General features: G+C 37.2%; 2 protein-coding genes across 2 annotated transcripts in view; one reads left to right on the top strand and one right to left on the bottom strand.

The window, feature by feature from the left end:
- The window catches only part of EMP1 (epithelial membrane protein 1), a 36,822-nt gene extending 34,198 nt beyond the window's left edge, over positions 1-2,624 (top strand). The window contains exons 4-5 of the mRNA XM_075832302.1: positions 672-815; positions 1,721-2,624. Of these exons, the coding sequence (XP_075688417.1) occupies positions 672-815; positions 1,721-1,872 (296 nt within the window). The 3' untranslated portion in view covers positions 1,873-2,624. The remainder of the gene's footprint in view (positions 1-671; positions 816-1,720) is intronic.
- Positions 2,625-10,262: 7,638 nt separating this feature from the next.
- GSG1 (germ cell associated 1) overlaps positions 10,263-14,541 on the bottom strand; it is a 151,647-nt gene continuing 147,368 nt past the window's right edge. The window contains exons 5-6 of the mRNA XM_075832301.1: positions 11,120-11,231; positions 10,263-10,640 (exon numbers count right to left, since the gene is read on the bottom strand). Coding sequence (XP_075688416.1) covers positions 10,349-10,640; positions 11,120-11,231 — 404 coding nt within the window. The 3' untranslated portion in view covers positions 10,263-10,348. The remainder of the gene's footprint in view (positions 10,641-11,119; positions 11,232-14,541) is intronic.

Genomic DNA, 14,541 nt, shown 5'->3' with positions numbered 1-14,541 from the left:
GTATCTATCTGACTAACATATAATCAACTCCTGGTCTTGGCTGGGAAAAATGCAAAAAACACTGCATTAAAATTGCACTGTATGAAAAAGGTCTTGAAGAGATTCTTACTTTTATTAAAAAAAAAATATGGTTCATTTGGCAGTAAGAGATGGATAAATACATGGTTTGAGTCTTGCTTTGCATTCTCGCCTTTTCTGTGCCCTAAAGAGCAATTCCAATTCTGGAGTGGTAATGTGGGCAGGAAAGTGACTATTGATCTGTTCCCTTAAATTTGAGCTGAAGAACCAGGTAAGCTATGTCTAGATTTGGGGCTGAACTGAATCAAGGTCACAGCCCTAATGTCTCATTTACATAAGGTTGCTGAATGCATCCTCGGAAATAGTTTTTCAAATACCATGTAATTACCAATATTTGTACGAATGAGAATTTTCATACAGATCTCATGAATTTCTGTACATACCAGAATTAAATATGAACATAATGCATTCAAAATAAAATTTATATTTAGTTATATATAACAGAAATAATATTATTAGAAAATTCCACAGAGTATGAAATAATTGTATATCATCAGCTATATAGACAGTAGTATCATGAATGCCAAGATGTAGGGCCCTAGATCCTGCCGCTCGTATCATGCTAGTCCACTGCTACTATTCCTCTCTTTCAGGACCTGCTATGAAGGCGGTGGAATCCTTCATGATCCTGGCCATTATCTTCTGCTGTTTTGCACTGATATCATTCATTGCACAGCTCTTCAAACTGGGGAAAGGATGTCGTTTTTACATTACAGGAGCTTTGATGTTCATCTGCTGTGAGTATGCACAACCATAATGGGCAGGACTCATAGTAAAGTTTTATCGTGCGATCATGCTAGTTTTAGTTATTTTGATCTGGTCTGCCATTTCTGCAAGATTTCAACTGACAACAAAATGCTCATGAAACATCAGTTTTAATCCTCTCCATTAGAAAGTTGTTGCTGGTTATTAGCGACTTCTTAAAAAGTTGTTTGATGCTAAATACCGAACTAAACAAAATTGTAATCACTGCCCCTGCAATTATTCTCAGATTCTATAGCTCTTTTTTCAATGGACAAAGTGGCCAACAGGAATATTATTATTGGAAATCTACATATATTTTACAAGTTAAGACCTGGTGTTAACTAGGACACAGGTTGAATATGTGTGACTACCATTCGTCTACTTCTTATGACAACCAGGGTGGCTGTCATCATTGATAAAAGTAAATAGAATATAAACTTGGCCACATGGTTTGGCACACTTCACTTATCCCCTCGGGATAAATATAGAAGAATTTTAGCAGAATTCAGCTGCAATACCTGATACAGCCCATGGACAAGTGTGGCAGTGTTTCTGGAATAAAGCAGACCCTTTTCTGTAATCTCATACAGCCCTTATAAGTTAAAGGTGAAAACGTTGGTAGTTTGGAACAAAAAAAAAAAACAGGTTAGAAATGAATTGTTATAACAAATGCAACAATGAGAGATTGGCAATAAAAGTGAAACATATAGAAATGGATATAAAAATGACACATTTTTGGCTTTGCTCTCAGTTTAGTTAATATAAAAAAAGATGACCTTTGACAGACACAAGAGGGCACATAGCCAGAATATTTATTATAATACATGACGAATGTTAAACTATTAAAGTGGGACATAAATGCAGTCATCTAACAACAAACTTTTCTTTTTCTTTACAGTCGTCTGTATTCTTATTGCAGTTTCCATCTTCACAGCCAGATTTGGACGCATGACAGGCTGGTACCATGCATATTGCTTCATTTTAGCATGGATCTGTTTCTGCCTCAGCTTTATACTTGCAGTCCTTTTTATGGTTCTGCGGAAGAAGTAAATGTCCTATAGCTCTGTACCTACCCCACAGCCTGTGAATCGTAATTTCAACAGAATCCCCCCAAATTGCCAGCATGGGAACTTCTCCATCATGATGTCATAGACAAGAGGCAAATACTGTGGGTCTAGTCTATGACAGTCACTCAAACAAATCACATTGTTTTTAATATAACTTCCCCATTTGAAAGGAAAAATGGCAGTAGGGAAACATGTTGCTGCAAATTTCTAGTTTTTCCAATTTAGGGATTGTTAGTCATTACTAAAATCACAAAAGGTACAAATTGGCTATTGCGTGTGACCTGAAAACAACATCAAGTCTTCTATTAATTTAATTTATTTCTATATTAAAATGTATTTTAGGTGCAAGATCTTTGTGTTAGGTTGTGTTCTGAGGACACCTTGTGGTATTGTCTAAGTACTGCATGTTCACAATACAAGGCTTCTTGAACTGCCAAGTGAATTTGTGAGCAAAGGAGTTGTTCCATTTTGACCATTTAAACGTAATAAATTTTTTTTCCTTTGTGATATGAATTACTTTTGTTTAAAATAACAAAAACAATAGTATTTTAATGTGATATCTTTATTGGTTATCCAGAACAACAAAAAAAAATTGCAAACTTTAGGGGCACAAAGGCCTATTTGTCAGGCAACTTTACAAAGAAATAACCTGTTTTACACTCAAAGTCAAAAGTTATGGGAAATAACTGGTACCTGTGTATACACACACACACACACACACACACACACGCACGCACGCACGCACGCACGCACACATATATATATCTATATAGATTATATAAATATATATATATATATATATATATACATTGTGTATATATATATATATATATATATATATATATATATATATATACACACACTGTATAGCGAAATGTCAGATAATATTGTTAAAGCTAGATCCGATATATTTAGCTATTCCGAGAAAAGTGTTGTCCCATTTTGAGGATTTACTGTATGCCATATATAATAACGTATCGTGTGAAAATAAAGTATATCTCCATGTTTAAGTTTTTCTGTAAAATTATTATTAGCGGTTATTAAATAAATGCATTGTTATATAGGGTTAATAGAAAAGATACTCCCTAAGGCATTACGCCAGAATGTCTGATAAGGCTCAAAAACAAATGACACTGGGGAAGTGAAAGAAACCTTATACTATTGTAGATGCAAAAAAAACCCATGTTTCATTTGATTAGGTAAACTAGTACATCATACTGTCTTATTCATGGGAGACCATGATGAAAAACATATTCAGCTTTATGTTCATGGTTATGTATTCCCCACTTTTAAAGAGGACCTATCACCCCTCCTGACATGTCTGTTTCAGAAAATACTTGCATTTCCAATTAAATAACAATTATAAAGCCTATATAGTTGTGATGTTCCTCTATTATTCCTCTTGGAAATGTATAAATAAACTGACAGCTGGGTGCTACCATTCTCCCTGTCAATGAGCTCCCAGGCAATGTCCCAGGCTCTGACAGTTTCAGCCGGTGTAAGGACACACCCTAATGACAAGGGGAATGGTAATGTGGTTGTCAACTTACATTTCCAGGATTAATAACATAGGAACACATGCTGCAGGTTTGTTATTTTATGGGAAATACTTAAGCCAAAAAGTAGCAGTTCAAGGCAATTGAATCAAATGATTTGCTTTTGACTCTGTTGACTCTCTTACTTTAGACAGTCTCATTTTATAAACATGTCTGGATCACTCTCGGTTAATGACCTTGTCATTTAATGCTGTATACTACCTAGGTAGACCTGCATGTATTTTTCTTCCTTCTAATCTTTTACTACTCATTGCATATTTAATAGGATTATTGCTTTTATGTGGAAGGGAATAAACATATTTTTTGCACTATTTGTAAATATTTTAATACAATATTAAATAGCTTCATAGACTGAAATATAATATTGCTTAACGTAATGCAATCTGTCTCTTCTGTTATTCTATCACTATTTATTATAAACATCCACAGAATAATGTTTAACTATTTGCCTATTCAAAGTGGGGTCATTAATAAAACAATTTTGAAGTAAAAGTGGTGCTAAAAAAAGTAATGTTTGGACATCATTTTTATTTTTTCATACTTGATTGACAGCTTTCAGTGATCATGACTGAATTGTTCCAAGATGCTTTCAGCAGCTAACCACAGGTCAGACCAACCATACAGGAGATTTTTCTAAAGGGGGAAATGTGACCCAAAATATATATGCAAACAAAAAAATTATTATAATTATATTAAAAAAAGGTCCTAGATTTTAAATTTATTGTGTTAGACATCATTTTCCAATTATCAAATAACATTGGAAAGTATTAGGCCCCATGCACACGACTGTAAAAATCGTCTGTAATTGCGGACCGCAATTGCAGTTCGCAATTACGGACCCATTCTCTTCTAATGTCCACGGTCACCTTCCTGTTTATTTGCGGTGTCCGGGCCATAGAAGTGTGCCGCAAAAGATAGGACATGTCCTCTTTTTTTTTTTTTACAAACCGCGCTCCTATACTTTGTATGGGAGCACGGGCCGAAAATGCGGGCGGCTGCAATTGCGGCCCGTGATTATAGGCACGGCCATGTGTGTGGGACCTTAGATTTAATTATTTCAGTTCACCAGGTGAGTTTGTGTTGATGTAAGGGATTGCTTCATAAATTAGGTTCCATGGAGCCATATGGTCCTATGGTCAGGGTGTCTGGGGTTTTGTGGACTGGTTCGGCTGGCAATTTCATATGGGCAGAAACCTCCCAACTGTCCTCAACGGCTGCTGTTAGAGGTGAATGACAGAATATTATTCCCATTTCCCTGTCAGATCGGATGGAGTTGGGGGAAATAACTATCGGACTAGTGCTCATGTATATGGCCAGCTTAACTCAGAAAAGAGTTAAAGGAGTTGTAAAGTTTATAACTTTTATACACACACATAGAAAAAGGTCTACAGGTACAGAAACAGTCTTTCATTTTCCATCTTAGCTGCAATTTATGGCAGTCACAATGATAAAATGGGGTAATATTTATACCTGTAAGCTTCTTCGTTATGTACAATGAATTGCAGAATACTACTAAGGCCTCGTTCACATCTGCGTTGGAGGCTCCGTTAGAGACCTACGTCGCAGATCCAGCCTTGATTACCAGAGACTGTAGCACAGCATGCTGTTCTATTTTCTCCAGTTAAAATCAAGGACACCCCGATGAAACTTAATAAAGTCAATGGGTTCTGTTGGCTGCCGGCAGTGTCCGTTGTGCAACAGAACCGTAGCTTCCGTTACTCCCTTGTTCTGTTCCTCCGACTGAGCAGAACAAAGGAACACACCAACACAGGTGTGAACATAGCCTTAAAGATTATACTTCAGAATTTAAATGTCTAACAATAAGGTCCAGAAGAGGAAATATATCATCTTGGTGTATCATTTTTTGTTTGTGCATGCATCTCTGTTTTCAATTCCCTGCTATCACCCACCAGCGGGTCTAACAAGTAATACAAGTTTTGTTTTGTTCCATTGAGGGGTTCCATCTGAGGTTTACTTTGGGGGAACCCACAATGGAAAGCCAAACGGAAACTTTAGCTTCTGTTTGCATCACCATTGATCTCAATGGTGACGGAAACGTTGCTAATCAATAGTTCAATCGACTGTGCTATTAATTACGTCAAAAACAACAGAACCCTGTCACAACGGTGACAAACTGAAAACATTAGAAAAGTTTCCGTCACCATTTAGATCAATGATGATGCAAAAGGCAGCTAAGATTTGCATTTGCCTTTCCGTTGAGGGGTTCCCCTGACGGAAAGCTCAGACGGAACCCCTCAACGGAGAGACAACATTGATGGGAACAGGTTCTTAACCTGGACAAACATGGATATTGTAAAGCAAGCAAATAAAATATATATAAAATAATAATAATAGAGAACCTTTAATTACCCACTCAAATGCTTTTATAAAAGAATCTCATAAGTCCTATCATTTAAAAAAAACTTTAGTTGACAAAAACATTTCTACACAATATGGCTCATCTGAGGTTAAATGCTTTATTTCGTTATTACTAGTAATTTAATGCCTTCGTTTTAGTTTTATTATATCACTTAATTTCCCTTCAAAATAAATTATACATTTTTAATTCCAAACCATATCAAATGTGCAGAGCCGTTGTAAAGGTGGCAATTTTATGTGCAAAATTAGGCATCAAAATTGTAGGCATGTGACAGGTGCATTTAGGTGAATGAACGATGAGCAGACTTCTTACAAACACTACACACACCACATACTTAAAAAGAAGAACAGGTATATAGTAAAAGGTGGGGCTGGTCACAGATTTTGCATTAGGGCTCAAAACCTTCAAGTTACACCTCTGTACACTCTATAAAACAGATTTAATCTGTGATGACTACGGTTTGAGTTGGAAGAAAAGTAGAAGCTAGATACACTACCGTTCAAAAATTTGGGGTCACCCAGACAATTTTGTGTTTTCCATGAAAACTCACACTTATATTTATCAAATGAGTTGCAAAATGACTAGAAAATATAGTCAAGACATTGACAAGGTTAAAAATAATGATTTTTATTTCAAATAATAATTTTCTCCTTCAAACTTTGCTTTCGTCAAAGAATGCTCCATTTGCAGCAATTACAGCATTGCAGACCTTTGGCATTCTAGCTGTTAATTTGCTGAGGTAATCGGGAGAAATTTCACCCCATGCTTCCAGAAGCTCCTCCCACAAGTTAGATTGGCTTGATGGGCACTTCTTGCGTACCATACGGTCAAGATGCTCCCAAAACAGCTCTATGGGGTTGAGATCTGGTGACTGCGCTGGCCACTCCATTACAGATAGAATACCAGCTGCCTGCTTCTTCCCTAAATAATTCTTGCATAATTTGGAGGTGTGCTTTGGGTCATTGTCCTGTTGTAGGATAAAATTGGCTCCAATCAAGCGCTGTCCACAGGGTATGGCATGGCGTTGCAAAATGGAGTGATAGCCTTCCTTATTCAAAATTCCTTTTACCTTGTACAAATCTCCCACTTTACCAGCACCAAAGCAACCCCAGACCATCACATTACCTCCACCATGCTTGACAGATGGTGTCAGGCACTCTTCCAGCATCTTTACAGTTGTTCTGCGTCTCACAAATGTTCTTCTGTGTGATCCAAACACCTCAAACTTTGATTCGTCTGTCCATAACACTTTTTTCTAATCTTCCTCTGTCCAATGTCTGTGTGCTTTTGCCCATATTAATCTTTTCCTTTTATTAGCCAGTCTCAGATATGGCTTTTTCTTTGCCACTCTGCCCTGAAGGCCAGCATCCCGGAGTCGCCTCTTCACCGTAGACGTTGACACTGGCATTTTGCGGGTACTATTTAATGAAGCTGCCAGTTGAGGACCTGTGAGGCGTCTATTTCTCAAACTAAAGACTCTAATGTACTTGTCTTGTTGCTCAGTTGTGCAGCGGGGCCTCCCACTTCCCTTTCTACTCTGGTTAGAGCCTGTTTGTGCTGTCCTCTGAAGGGAGTAGTACACACCGTTGTAGGAAATCTTCAGTTTCTTGTCAATTTCTCGCATGGAATAGCCTTCATTGCTAAGAACAAGAATAGACTGTCGAATTTCACATGAAAGCTCTCTTTTTCTAGCCATTTTGAGAGTTTATTCGAACCCACAAATGTAATGCTCCAGATTCTCAACTAGCTCAAAGGAAGGTCAGTTTTATAGCTCCTCCAAAGAGCAAAACTGTTTACAGCGGGGCTAACATAATTGTACAAGGGTTTTCAAGTGTTTTCTAATCATCAATTAGCCTTCTAACACCGTTAGCAAACACAATGTACATTTGTACATTTGTGTCATTTAGCACATTAACAATGTATAGAGTGTATTTCTGATTAATTTAATGTTATCTTCATTGAAAAAAACTGTGCTTTTCTTGCAAAAATAAGGAAATTTCTAAGTGACCCTAAACTTTTGAACGGTAGTGTACATGTAAGTAAAAAATTACAACCTATATAAAAAATATATATTTATATTTATAATGTCAATTTATTTTCTAACATTTTTGCTATTATCCAAAGCCCAGAACAACAATGCAGATTCCGTGGTCACCTATTGTTTGCAAGATTTATTAGAAGTCTTGTGCATAGAACAAGTAAAGCTAAGAAATTATTTTCTAAAGTCCTGTACACTGCACCCTAATGTCTAAAATCTCACACACTTGATGCCATGTTGAAGAATATAAGATATAGACACAAGAAAGGGAACAAGTAAAAAATTCAAACCAGTTCAAATGCATAAATGTGACTCACCTTGCCTGTGAACTGAACATATGTTTTACAAAGAAGAAACATCTCTTTATCTTTTATAATAGGATAAGCAAGATATAGAATTATGACAAATTAAATACAATTTTATCTGACCAATCTGTTGGGGGATCATGCCAATTGCTAGGTCATACCAACAAAGAAAGAAAGCCAGCAAAGGATGGGAATCATCCCAGAACCTCCTCTTTAATTTGTGTCTTTCATTTAGTGGTTTGAATCCCCTTTTCATTACAAATTTCCTTCGTTTTTGAAGGGAACACCTAATCCCGGGATTACAGATAAAGCCTGTTTATTGGAGATTATGCAGTCTAGTTTAGTATACCGTCCACATGTGCAGGACAAGGGTGGAGAATGAACCTGTTTTAGAAACTTGGTACTGTTTAGTGGTTCCAATCCTGACCTACAATTTGTACTTGTTCTAAATAAATAAATATATTTAAAAAAAAAAGAAAAGACCTTGGCACGTTTCTAAACCTACATAACACCATATAAGTTTGGTAAAAATAATATTTACAGATCTTACAAAATTAAAAGTATCTAGAAAAACTCATTAATATTGATTACAAGAGTAAAACCTGTAAACTGTGTTCTCACTGAAAATCCATACAGGAAATCTCAGTGGTTAGAACTACTGCCTTGCAACACTGGGGTCATGAGTTGCAATCCGACCATCTACATAAAGTTTGTATGTACACTACCTTTGTGTGTTTCCTCTGGGTTCTTCACTTCCCTCCCTCACTCCAAAATATGCTTGTAAGTTAATTGGCTTCCTATGAATTTAGCCATAATGTGTGTATATTAGATTTTGAGTCCCATTAAAGGCAGGGACTCATGAGAGCGAATACCTTTTTTGTACAGCTCTGAAGAACATGTTGGTGCTTTCTAAATACTAGAAAATAAAAAAAAGATAAGACAAAGCTCAAAAGACTTAAGCCCCTTTTACATGGGCCGTTAATCACGCGACAACCGCTCGTTCCCAATCATTGGCACGTGAAAATTGGGCAGCGATTTGCTGACAAACAAACAAACAGCTGATCACATCTTTTATGCAGCCATAAAAATGGTTGCTTGTCGGCAGCACATGTCCCTGAGTAAACAGGGGATGTACTGCCGACATGATTCAAATGTATGGGGACGAATGATTCTAGTATGGACTGTTCATCCCCATACTCCCGAGCACCGATTAACTTGCTATATTGTCGATTAATGCTTGTTTACCAAGCAGAAAAGGGCCCATAGAAGCTACTGGGAAATATTATATAAAAAAGACAGAAAAACAGTTAGATAAAGACCTGCTAACCTTATGTTGCTGGTCTATCATGGATAAGAGCAGATAGCTGAACATTTAGATTGATAGCTTTACTGTATCTGTACTTGTGAGAATTATTATCACTGTTTGCCTGAGTAAGGCTTCGTTCCTATCTGCATCAGGGTCCTGTTCTGACTTTCCGTCGAAGCTTTCCATCCGAAGGGGACCCTGACTGAAACAAACGTAAACCATAGGTTTCAATTGATTTCAATGGTGACGGATCCAGTGCCAATGGTTACCGTTTGTTTCAGTTGTGCAAGGGTTCCGTCGTTTTGACGGAATCAATACCATAGTCGACTACGCTATTGATTCCGTCAAAACGTTGGAACCCTTGCACAACTGAGACAGACGTAAACCATTGGCATCGGATCCGTCATCATTGAGATTAATGGTGATTAAATCGGTTCCGTTTGTTTCAGTCAGGGCTCCATTCTGTCAGAAAGCTCAGACGGAACGTCAGAATAGAGCCCTGACGCATATGTGAACGAAGCCTTAAATGACACCACAAACAGTTGTAAAAACAGACTCTCAGATATACAATGAATTATTTATGTAAAATGACTCTGGGGGGGAATGTAACAATGTTTGTTGCCAACGTACCAATGTCTTACCCATACGGTTGAGAACAGTTTTACCCATAGTACTATGCACTCTTATAGCTAAGTGAGCATTATGAACACTTATATTTCCATAAACAGATATGTAATGTCCAGCCCTGCTGGATGTTGATTATTATACATATAATTATAGATAATTCATTTTTTATCAGCTGTATTTTCATATAACTTTATTGTGCTTACAATTTTTTAAACGTTCCAAATAGTGTCTTATTCAGAATGATTGTCTAGCAATGTTCCTCATCTAAGGGTTCTTCTACATCGTTAAGATCCATCGAATGGTCTCGTAGAAGGACTTTCTTTTGAAGTTCTGTGTACAGGTCCACACTCTCTGACACAGAGTGGATAGGCTTGTCTCTATAGAAATTCATTCCTTTGTGATTCAGAAAGCAGGGTTGCTCCTTCATGTTGTGCTGAAAAGCGCTCTGATTTCTTCGAAATTCCAGAACAGTTTTGGTGTAAGTGTTGAGCGTTGTAACAGCAGATGCCATGCAGCAGGTGAAAGAGGCCCATGCAGTGCTAAAATACAGTTGATATGATCAAGATAAGGTATCTATTATATTAAGAAAAGCTGACTTTGATTTAGGCATAAATATTTCCCTGTACTTTTTGTTAAAGGCTATGTAAACCTTTGAACGGTATTTTTTTTAATTGTTTTTAGAAATGTCTGACAGTATGATCGGTGTAACTTTAGAAATTGTTTTTAATAAAAATTGTTTTTACTTTTTGAGATATGGCTGCTCTGTATTCTCTATACAGAGCAACTGTATCGTTCACTAAGACCTGAATCCATCAGTCCCACGGATCTGACGGGAGCAGAATTTCGTGCACGATACAACTGCTCTGTATAGACAATACAGAGCAGCTATATCTCAAAAAGTAAAAATATTTTTTTTACAAAAACTATTTATAAAGTTGCACTAATCACACTGACTGACCTGTTTATTAAAAAAAATACCATTTAAAGGCTTACATTACTGAAAAATAGATGTACTTACTAAAATGCCCAACCGTAATCCCATGAATGTGGTCTCCAGTCCTCTGGTCCAAGACTCACTGTGGCTTGAAAAACTTGACTGTACATCATGTGTGCCACCATGCCTAGAAGTCCTGCAGAAAATACATTATAACTTTAAGGCTGAACTCATCTTGAATAATATGAATATTTATTTTTATATAAAAGTTGCCCCATGCTACCTGAGGCATTAATGCATGATTGATAATGATTACATCTACACAGTTTACCAGAAGCTACTAAATTAATGCAAAGCATTTAAGAATAAAGTGCGCTGCCCACCGTCTCCGTATGCATCTATCTGTACTCATGTAGGTCCACAAACCACGTAAAGCAAAAATCCTGCTAGGTACCAAGTTATCAGACATTCTAGATTATTGGGCGCTTTCAGTGGGTGTCTACTGCATAATGACAATTTAAGTATATTGATATTTAGATAGTTATTACATAATAGAAATGTTGTTAAAATATGTTTTTTTACTTAGCATGGTCACTGCTGGAGGAAAGGGACCGCTAGCGTTGTTGTTGACAAAGGAAATAAGTGTCTTGCTGCTTTACCATCACTCAGATGCTCATAATAGTGAAGTGGAGAAGCTCTGGCTGGGAAACAGCAGCAAAGAGAGAGAGCGAGCGTCCCTGCCCGATGCAGCAGCTGATCATTCGGACTGCGTCTAAAAGATGAGGGTATGGGAAGACCGCTATGTGGACTGATCGCTATTTGTGGCACAAACTGGCGCTTACCTATGGAGAGAGGAGTGCTCTTGATGTGTGGAGCAATAATATCCCTCTGGCAATGGCTTTAGTAAGAGGGTGGTAGTCCAAGTAAGAGGTGGTATAAATGCGAGGCGTGGGCTGTCTGTGTCTCTCTGGATACGGCTCTAGTTGAAGCCAGTGTTTAGAGTAGCAGGCTACGCAATGTTGTGTGGCAGAGCGTTTGAGTGCTCTGTGTCTTGTAAAATAAAGGGGAGGGGCTGAAGTGGGGACAGTTAGGCCTCATGCACACAAACGTATTGAATTGCGGCCCCTTTCATTTGAATGGTCCGTGCATGGCCCAGGAGCCTGGACTGCAAAAAGAACAGACTTGTTTTATTACAGCCGTGTTTTGCGGGCGGCCCGTGGGCGATGTGCATGAGGCCTTATTGGAAAAATTGTTAGTGAGTGTGTAGGAAAAGAAAAAAAAGTAGGGAATCAGAAACAGTGAGGAATCTCTCTGATATTTGAGTGAAATACTCATACAGAAATAAGATTATATGAAAATAAGGGAATAATTCAAAAACAACAGCGGCTCTACTTCCAAAAACAGTAAAGTTATATAAAACAGTTATATATTGTTCTTCTGTTTTCTTGATTAAATTTATTAAAGTGACTAATTATATATGATATAAAATATCAACAATATTCTAAAATATACCAGTTATAAAGATATAAATCCTAAAAAGACTAAAGTTTAACTATTTGTTGACTATTGTAAGAATAAATACCCTATTGGACTTAAAAAGGGATCATCTGCAAATATCTTATTAAAAGATAGTAGTGACTGGTGATAAGAATACATAAAAAAAGTAATCAATATAAATACTCCACTTCCAAAAGAGATTAAAATTTGGCGTCACAAACAAGATGAGCCTTGATATCCCAGAATTCTCTAGCAGTACAGCCACCCCACCACCACCATCAGTATTGGTTCCAATGGCAGCAGCAAAAATTTGATGGAAAGACAGAATTTATAGATCGGGCAAAGTGCTTACAATCAGTTGCCCGATTATATCAAGGAAGACCTAGATCCCTTTTTGAAAATAGTCACCACATTTGCCCTGTGCCAGTCCCTTGGCACTATACCAGTCACTAGAGAATCTCTGAATATTATATATTGTGACAGACCATGTGGACAGGTTGTGGATGGGGTCTATATTTCCCCAAGATTTCTGTCTTCTACTATCTGAAAATAACCAGGGAATAAATTCAGCAGAGAATGTGGTTCTCCCTCTGCAACAGGTTTTGTCTAAAACCTGGAAAAGGGCCTGGTTGTTGGAGTGGGGAGAGATGGGTGGGTCCACACAGTCCTGGTCTTGGGTTGTCTAGCTATTAATCAGGGGTCAGGTGTGATAGCCCTTTAAAAAGGCTGCAGTTCAGTCACACTCTCTCTCAGCCTGGGGAGAGGAGCTTGTGAAAGCAAACAGACTGCATTCATAACAGGTTGTATGGTCTGCATGGTTTATGGTGCCAGGCATTAGGCCTGCACAGTGTTAGTTAGGACACCTGACTGTATAGTTAGTGCCGGAGAGGCATAGAGTTTTCTTTTATTTGTTTTCTTTTTGTTTCATGTACAACCTGTAAATAAAACTGGCTGAGGCCAGTAGTACCACATCTTCGCTGTGCGGACTGAAATTTACTGGCGTGTTTGATACCGAGTGCCCATCTACCCCAGGAGACGACTGTCCCGCTACCTAATTCCCTAACAATATATATATATATATATATATATATATATATATATATATATATATAAATATAATAACTTTATTGTGCAGGTCATTATGTTTACGGCAATACCAAATTTGTATATTATTTTTTCGTCTTACTTCTTTTGCACAATATAAACACTTTTTTTAAAAATTACTTGATTTGTGTCGTCATATTTTAAGAGCCATAACCTTTTCATTCTCATGCTAAAGTAGCTGTATGAGGGCTTATTTTTTGTGGGACGACTTGTAGTTTTTATTGGGGTACATACGATCTATCTTTATTGCATTTTTGGAAGCAGGATGAATAGATAACAGCAATTTTATTATATTTTATTATATTTTTACAGTTTACCTTGTGGGTTAGATAACATAATATTTCTATAGTTCGGGTCATTACGGATGCGGTGATACCAAATATGTGTAGTTTTTTTTTTTAATTTGGAGTTTTTTATTATCTTATTTATTAATCAAATTTTTTACTTTTTTTTAGTCCCACTATCGGACTCCACTATGCGATCTACTGCAATACTTCTGTATTGCAGTGTATTATGCCTGTCAGTGTGAAACCGGACATATGACACAGTGCTGTGAAACAGTTCCATTTCAGTTATATACAGATGCAGGTGTAAAGGGATTCGGGGCTTTTCTCGCTCAGAATCAAGAAGGGAAATAGATTGTTATTGCATATGGAAGTCGAAGTCTCAGAACAATTGAGAAAAACCGAGCTAATTATAGTTAATTCAAAGTAGAATTAGTAGCGATAGTGATGGAATGTTTAGCTTAATACGGTACCTCACTGGGAGTAGAGTTGAAATTCATACCCTTTGGCATACGATTGTCATGATTAGCCGAGTTTGATCATATCATTAAATATAAACCAGGGCACACCAAACACAAAATCAGATGTCCTCTCACAAATTCTATGTTTAAACCCCATTAA

This window comes from Rhinoderma darwinii, chromosome 7 (assembly GCF_050947455.1).
Source record: "Rhinoderma darwinii isolate aRhiDar2 chromosome 7, aRhiDar2.hap1, whole genome shotgun sequence".
In the NCBI taxonomy this organism is placed as follows: domain Eukaryota; kingdom Metazoa; phylum Chordata; class Amphibia; order Anura; family Rhinodermatidae; genus Rhinoderma; species Rhinoderma darwinii.
The sequence above is the reverse complement of the archived record's forward strand: the minus strand, read 5'-3'. Positions and strand labels throughout refer to the sequence as shown.